The sequence below is a fragment of the Arachis hypogaea genome, chromosome 3 (assembly GCF_003086295.3).
Source record: "Arachis hypogaea cultivar Tifrunner chromosome 3, arahy.Tifrunner.gnm2.J5K5, whole genome shotgun sequence".
Lineage (NCBI taxonomy): Eukaryota > Viridiplantae > Streptophyta > Magnoliopsida > Fabales > Fabaceae > Arachis > Arachis hypogaea.
Window position 1 is genome coordinate 62,381,969 of NC_092038.1, and position 8,407 is coordinate 62,390,375.

General features: G+C 37.4%; 1 protein-coding gene across 4 annotated transcripts; it reads right to left on the reverse strand.

Moving 5' to 3' along the window:
* Positions 1 to 1,539: 1,539 nt before the first annotated feature.
* LOC112790656 (phytochrome E) lies at positions 1,540 to 7,349 on the reverse strand. Of its 4 annotated transcripts, none has more exons than XM_025833169.3 (4): positions 5,053 to 7,349; positions 3,618 to 4,428; positions 2,952 to 3,245; positions 1,540 to 1,922 (listed from the first exon to the last, which is right to left on the reverse strand). In XM_025833169.3, the coding sequence occupies exons 1-4, from the start codon at positions 7,004 to 7,006 to the stop codon at positions 1,679 to 1,681; spliced, it is 3,303 nt and encodes a 1,100-aa protein (XP_025688954.1). In that variant the 5' UTR covers positions 7,007 to 7,349; the 3' UTR covers positions 1,540 to 1,678. The 4 variants fall into 4 exon arrangements, with proteins under 4 accessions (XP_025688954.1, XP_025688953.1, XP_072089159.1 ...); XM_025833168.3 differs by having other exon boundaries at positions 2,952 to 3,248; positions 5,053 to 7,341; XM_072233058.1 differs by lacking the exon at positions 1,540 to 1,922 and adding an exon at positions 2,118 to 2,323 and having other exon boundaries at positions 5,053 to 7,341.
* Between the last annotated feature and the right edge of the window lie 1,058 nt (positions 7,350 to 8,407).

Here is an 8,407-nt window from a genome sequence, read left to right on the forward strand (position 1 = left end):
ACTATACCACAATTTTTGGACACAAGATTTTGTTGTTATATCTTATTTGCTCTACAACAATTTCAATTTAGTTTCTTATTTTCCATCCAATTCTTTGCCTTCTTTTTTTTTTATATATAAAAAATTCATGATGCAGATTTAGTTACATGGGCCGTGCAAAAACAGAATTGAAGTGCCTCTCAACTGAGAAAGATCGGAAAGGCAGATTCAAGACAAGAATCAAGGGACTAGAGAGAAAAATGAAGAAATTTTCTGACAAATGCGAAGTATCCGAAGCATGCTTGATAGTTTATGAAGAAGGTAGCAACACTGCACCAATGATTTGGCCAAAAGATTCTACAAAAGTCAAGTCCTTAATTAAAAAGTACGAAGCTCAAAAGAATGTGAGGCCTCCTAAGATCTTTGATCTTCAAGACTTCTTTGAGCACAAGAAGATCTCGGTTGAAGCCGAAACTTTGAAAGCGCGAAAATGCATCTACAGCGTCAAGTATCCCACTTTTGACTTGAATATCCAGAGCTTAGATTTGGAACAACTGAGGATGTTCATTGGTATATTGGATAACAAGATTGGTGCGTGTGCTGAAAGGATTAACATGCTGAAAAATAGCCAAAAAGTTGAAAGTAACTTCAATTTTGGACACACTGTTGATCGGTACAACTGTCAGATTCAATCAATGATGCCACTTAGTTATGATATGGGTTCTAGTTCCCAAATGGGTCTCCTTAGTCGAAATCCAATAGAAAGTAATTATGGACTGGTGAATTGTGCTAATCAGTTTGAAGATTCCGTGTATAGTATTATACAAAACGGTGCTTTAGCAAACTCAACAAAATTGAAGGAGCCAGAGCCTATGGTTCATTATAACACAAATGTGATGGAGGACACTACTAACAAGAAAGATGAAGAAGTCAAGTAAATTCCACAAATCAAGTTAGTGAGGCTTTGGATTGGGAAAGACAATTTGCTGAGGCTGAGGCATGGGCTAGTGACTTTGGTGAGTTTGAGAATTGGATGAATCAACAAAGTGAGCATTCGGATTGGACAAACCTGAGTGAATTTGTATGTTGACGTTGTTTATTTTGATGATGTTAATTTGGTTAGTGGCTAGTATGGTGGGATTTTTTTGGGTTTCTTATCTTATTGATTTTAGTTTCAAAGTTAGGTACCTTTTGCATATTTTACAATTAAAAAAAATTGTCTTATTTTCTTTGTTATTAAATAAGAACAATTAGAATTCAATTGATCTAATTTAGAATTATCATCACTTTGAGTCTTAGCAATTTAATGAATATAGAAAAATATATTGGCACTGGGATCCATTTATTAGGGAAGCATTACAAATTTACAAAATAACTGAATCTGATCATATTTAAATATAAATTAAAAGCATTACAAAATAAAATATCATATTAGTTTATTTCATATTCTACTGTACATATAAGTATGTAACTGTATTATTTTTAAGTTAACGAATTATAGTTTAAATGTTGTAATTTTTCTATACTCATTTAAAAGTCGAATTCGAATCTCACTCTTAATTTAGAAAAAAAAAAGAATTGTATTATTTTTAAAGTCAGTATAATATTCCATTCACTCCCTATACTTTCTATATATATATTTTTCTCTAACTAAACAATTTCTATCAAGCATCAAATCTAGTTTATGAAAAAAGAAAAGTTAACTCAACATGCTTGTCTCCGCTTGCAAATTCCTTTGCCTTTCTTTTCTTGTTCTAAGTTCAAGATCAATGAGGAAGTAGCACTTATTTTGTTCTCTCGCATAGTGAACATGACCATTCATCCTACTAAGCATTTTTCTTGACATATATAGCCCTAAACCTTCTTGTGTAGTCCATTGAGTCCCTTCTTCAAACATATCCTGAAGTGTGTTAGAAGGAAGACCTTGACCGGAATGGCTCATTCTGTAAAAAGAGTGTGGTTAAATAACAGGCTGGTTTGCAACTTTGCCTAAGACTATTTTTTAGATAATTGATTCATGTCTCGACATTTCATCAGAGTGTGGAATTATTACACTGATTGGGTTTAATACTTTCATAAATTACTGACTCTAAAATACAAGGAAAATTATTTGCATATGACTCAAAAGCACACTTGGTTATGACTTTGCATTTGAAATGTTTTAGAACTGAGGAGTCAAAGAAAGTAGGACTTCCCTAGTCAAATGTTAAGTATTTAAGAAAAGTGTGAAACCACACCTTATAAGCTAGCTGTTAAGGGGGAAGAACCACTCTCCTTATATACAATATCAAGCATCCCATACTACTTGATGTGCGATTTTGAGCACCCCATAATACCCAAGTCCCTAACATAATCATAATAACTTATTCACACATGGATCAGACATATTACATTAACATTTGCAGAAGTTTCACTTCCCCATAAAAGAGAATGATCAACTAATATCAAGAAAATCAAATACTAGATGTTTAATACACCAATCCATTCTGGGAAAGATATATTAGCAATCAAATTACTCCCTTCACTTCCAAATAACTAACTCCAGTTTTAATTTAGCCGGAAACATCTTGATTTTAGATAACATTATTCATTATTCTTCTTTTATACATATTCTCATCCCACTTGCTCATTCATTTAGTAGGACACTAGAGGAGAAAATTTGTTAAATTAAATCTGGGGCAGTAACTAATAATAAATTTTTTAAGGTCGTTTTACTAACGTTTTACTTTTCTAAAATTTATAATCAAAGTACTATCTTTTTGAAGCTAATTACTTAAGTGTCACTCTTTTACTAAGATGACAACTAATTTGTTTTTTTTTTTTAATTATGATGATTATGGTAATATAAAAATAGTGATATTTAGGTAATTAGCTTCAAAAGAACGACATTTTAGTATTAAATTTCGAAAAAAAAGGCACGTTGATAAAAGAGTCATGATAAAGAGAAAAAAATAAGTTCCTAGATTGTGTACCTGAACTTCAAATGGATAAACTCATGGCCGTCCTGAATTATCTTCAAACCAGGTGAAATCTTGATTTCAACCCAGCCATTTGGAGATGGTGTATAGTTGACTACATTAAGCAGAATGTCAGATAAGACCACTTGAAGCTTTATTTGATCACCATACAGAGCAAGAGTTTTCATTTCATCAGGAATTTCATGAAACAGCTGCAAGCTTTTTCCTCTCACCAACAGCATCACTTGACTCACAATGGCATCTAGAATACTCCCAAGAAGAAATTCCTCCATGTTTAGCTGCACACTGCTGCTATTATTAGCATTAAATTTAAGAAAAGTCAGTCTTTTTTGTTTAGCTGGGGAAATAATTTATGCATAAAATCATTATATTATTTCATATATTCCTAAATAACTGTAAAATAACAAATAGCACATACATGAAATGTTAGGGTAGGTGATAAATTTAGTCTGTAATTAATAAATTTCTCCTATAACAAATAGTTATTTAATCATCACAATTAAATTAAGGGTGTTATTAGAAAAAACCAAAAAGCTAACTATTGTGACAGATACTTTGAAACGTAAATCTTTAAAAATTTGAGATATAACATACAAGTCAAGAAAGGAAATTAAGGATCGGAATTCAACATGCCTATGAAAATGGATCACGATCACTTACCCTTCATTGATACTTCCTATGTATGTTTCCTCAATAATTGCCATTATCTGTCTTTCACAAGCAGCACTAGTGTCAAGAAACTGTTTCTGGCTTTCTGAGACAGCTGTTTTCTCCAGAAGCTTATGCGTAAACCGAATACCGTTTAAAGGATTCATCATCTCTTGTAATATATAAGCAAACTCCTTAGACTCAGATATACTCTTCCTCCCTTGAGGAAGATTTTGTCCATCCGAAGGCTGATTCGGATCGCGAGATACAATCTGCAAGAAGCAGAAACAGCCAATCATGTTCCCACTCGTATCGATCCTCTTGTTAGCAGTGATGTAAGCCTCTATAAACTCTCCGTTCCTATCAAAAAATCCGAAGGGAAACTTCTCGAATTCTTGTCCGCTAATTCCCCGGTAAAGCAAGATCATGAAGTTAGTCAGTGTATCTTGACCTTTCAGTCTAACAAAGCTTCCAAAGATTTCCCCGGGAAGAAGTTTTCCTATGACTTCGTCTCTCTTCCAGCCAGTTATCCTTTCCATGGCTGCATTCCATTCGGAGCAGCAGGCGCTCTCGTCAGAAGCAAATATCGGCGGAATCAGCGGATTGAGACTCTGTATGATAGCTTTGTAATCACCTTCCAACTTGACAAATTTGTCCAGAACAACTTTCTCACAAGTGATATCTTGGCCTACAAAGCATACCCCAACAACAGCATTTGTGTAATCTCTACTTGTGCAAGCATTCACTATGAGATATACAACTCCATTTTCTTGTTGATTCCCAAAATGTTTCAATTTCAACTCAAAATTCTTGTCTTCTAAGCCTGAAGATCACATAACCAGTTAATTCATATAGAAATATGATTATTAATAATATGATATGCTTTGCTATAGATCTTAGCATAATTTTATGTCAATAATTTAACTTGGTTCCTTTAAGATATTCTGCATATGGAATGATCTTGAATGACAGAAACTATGAAAACAAGAGAATTTAGGAAGAGAAGAAATAAAATCCATTTGCAAATAAAACTCCAATTTTCACATCATTTCAAAAGCATATTGAATTATACATAACGCTGGTATTTTGATTTTGGATTAAAGCTGATGAAATTCAACAGTTACAACCGAGGAAAACCAGATACATTCGTTCACACATAGCTGTGCAAAGTTTACACCACAAAATCTTGTGTTGTTCACAGACTTAGAATATTTAAAAATTGAAGTCTAACGAGGAATAAAGGATGTGTAGATCAGAATCAATAACGAAGATTTTGAAAATTTTGGATGATAGAAATTGAATCAAATTCTAAAAGATTGCTCAAATAACTCGCTACCAGGAAAGTTGAGAGAAATTTATTCAAGCTGAATCATATCTGACATTTGATTAAGTTTGCAATACCTAAAAATCCAGTAGCAATTGAACTTTCCCACAAGAAATGATTTACCTTGCAGGGCTTTACTTTGAATATTTTCAAGATTGTTGCGCGAGTCTGCATGCGCTACTTCATTCACTAGTGATTTTCCAATAGCTTCATTTGCCAGCAAACCTGTCAATTCCGCAATTTTCACATTCCAACCATTGATTAGGCCACCTGTGTCAACCCCGAAAATCGGCACAGTTGCCGTCTCAATTAACCTCACCATTTCAAATGCTACTGAACTTAGCTCATCAATCCCACCACTTGAAGCATCACTTCTCTGTATGTAGTTCATAGCCTTAATACCACTATTCTCTGAATTGTGAAATGAATCTCTAATTATAAGTTGCAATGAGTGAATAGCATTGATTTCGGAAGCCTCCCAAGGCGAACTTTTGCTCTTAACAACTTCAAGAAATGCTTTGAATGATGATCTTGGATTCATTTTCCTTCCATCATCCTTATCCTCAGGATGGTGTTTGGCCCCTCCCCACTTAACTTCCTTAGCAGTGTGAGATCGGAACCAGAACAAGAAATGCCTCGAACTGATTCGCGCCATCGCCATGCCACACACTGCATCCCCAAGTAAAACAGCCCCAGGATAACCAGCATCAGCCAAACTGTCTGTACTCAAACCGGTCGAGTCACCGTGAGTACTAAGCAACCATTCAGCAATGTCTTTTACCTGTGATTCCGACGGCGTTGTGCCTAACAACCAACAGTTCCCATCATAATACAGGGCAGCCCCATCACACTTGACAAGATCCTTGATATTAGGAGACTGAGTAACAATCCCAAACGGCGCGTCGCGAAGGAGCATGTCACACAGCAAAGTTTGTGTCTTGAGAATCCTTTTCTCTGCCATTTGCGCTGCTAACTGAATCTCCATGTAAAGCTGCACTCCAAAAGCCTGCATAAGAAATTCACAAGCGTAGCGAACCGGAAAAGGCACATAGCGCGGCGCAGTGTGATGGCACACTAGCAAACCCCATAGCTTCATGGAATCTTTGGTATTTACCACAATTGACATAACCAGAGAAGCAATGGAGCCCATGTTAGCCATGTACTGCGTGTGACAACCATGTGGCGCCCTCAGAGTTGAGTTCACCAAGCAAAGTGGTTGACTCAACTCTTGGTTCTGAGTTACCTTAACCGGCTTAGCATTACAATCACAAATCATCCGAACGCGATTTTGCCTGAACAAGAATCTTGAGGCTTGAGGGATATCAGTGGCAGGGTAGTGCAGGCCCAAATAAGACTCCAAATCCAACCTCCTAATCTCCGAAACAACCTCCCCGTGATCGTCCTCGTGGAATTTATACACCATAACTCTGTCATATCCGGTAAGCTTTTGAACTTCCCCTACAACAGAGTCACACAGAAGACCAATGTCTCCGCCGGGAAGCGATTGCAGCCGAGAAATCGCTCTAACGGCTAGCTTCTGCGACTGAACCGCTCCTGCGAACGACAATGCAGGGTCACTAGACCTTGCAGGTTCCAAATCTATCACAACTCCGACATCAATCCGGTGAAGTATCGCGTAAAACGGCTTCTGTGTTGCCCTTGCGTACACCCAAACAGGATTAAGAAGCGAGATTTCCCTCGATGCCACAGCTTTCGCAAGCGAAGCCCCGGAAGCAGGAGTGAAGAGTGTAGTGGCATCAACTCCAAGAAGACCACCCATTAACTCTTCGGTGTCGGACTGAGTCTTGACACCCAAGAGGTGAAATGAATTCTGGCTGTAGCCAATGATGTTGAAAGTCGGTTCTTCGACTGCCAGCATGCAGCCAAAGGGCTGGATGAGTCCGCCCCTTTGGATTCTTGACAAGTAGGCAGTCATCTTCTCCTCAGAGACTGATTTCGGTGGGTCAACCACTGACTTTGAGTAGTCAAATGATTTACCGGACACGTTTGATTGCTCGAACTCTGCAAGAATCTCAGCGTCTGCACTGTACTGTGCAAGTGTTCTCCCCATGTTCATGCTGCTTGCAGCTGAAGTTGAGAGCCTTGTGTTCTTCAAGTTTTCTCTTCTCTTTCTTTCTGAGGCTGCAAAACTAGATAACTTAACAATTACATGTATTATTGGACCCAGAGAATAATAATATTACGATAGGATTCTATTCCTTTTCTCTTTCTCTGTTTGTGGGATTACGCTGTTTGTGCTTCCGTAATGTTTGATGTCGTGGTTGGGTTTTCATACGTCATTGTCATGGGCTGTTTCATGCTTAATATCGTTTCAGTAATTCTGTTCTGTGCCATGCTCGTTTCGCACACTTCAACTGCATATTCATCAGATTCAAACAGAAACAACAAAAATAAGTCACAAATCAAGAATGTATTTGTATATAAATATATATTAATTAATTTTTATCATAATGTGATATGACTAATAAATATTATTATTTTAACTAATATACTAGAAGTTTCTGGTACGGGTAGTGAGATGAACCGAGGACTTGTGAGTCGAGGCGGTTGTCGGATTGTCCGATTGGAGTGGCAGGGGTGGTACTTGCAAAGACACTCCGACGCCCAAGTCAGAATGGATCTAAGAGATATAAGGTGTATGGAATGAGTAACGTACCAAAGGGGCCTCTGGCTCCCCTTTTATTATCTAGTGGTAGTTATCTTATCTTATTTTATTTAGCTAAGATAAAGGAGGAATTTGAATTCGAATGTTGGTTTGGGATATTGGAAGTTACCGATCTTAGAATTGCTGGGTTTAATAACCGTTTTGAGGAGGGACCTGAGGGCCAGGTCCGGAACAGTTGCCCCCGGAGCTATAGAACAGTGTGGTCGGTCGCCTCGTTGGAAGTTTCGTCTGATTGTGTAACTGTGAACTTGGTGTGGAGGGTGCTATCCGGGTTCCATTGGTGCGGTCGGAGAGCCGTGGGATGCCCAGGGCGTCCTATTTTCTGTTCGTTGCTGTTTCCGAAAGAGGGGGGTTGCCAGTTGCTTTTTCCAAGGGATCATAATAACGCTTAATGGGAGGATAGAGGTTTCTTTTACTCTTCCCTTTTTGCCCCGTGTCTTTTTGTTTTCTCTTTTTGAAACATTTGGAGGGTTTGGTTTCTTTTTATTTATGTGTAACTGCTTCTTCTCCTTCTTCTTTATTTCTTCTTCACTTCTGAAAACCTTTCTGTGACTCCCTTTTGGCGTTGTGTTTTATTTGGGTTGATCCTGCATTTGGTAGGCTCGTGGTGCTTTGTGTTTCTTTGCTTTTGCTGCTTTATTTCCATCTTCTTCTTGAGAATCAAGTTGGCATTTTTATCACTTTGAGCTTTCGTGTTTGTTTCGCTTCTGTATTTTGCCTTTGTTGCACTTGCTTCGCATTATCCTATTTGGTTTTCCTGCTCTAATATGGAACGTAGGAATGTGTAAACGA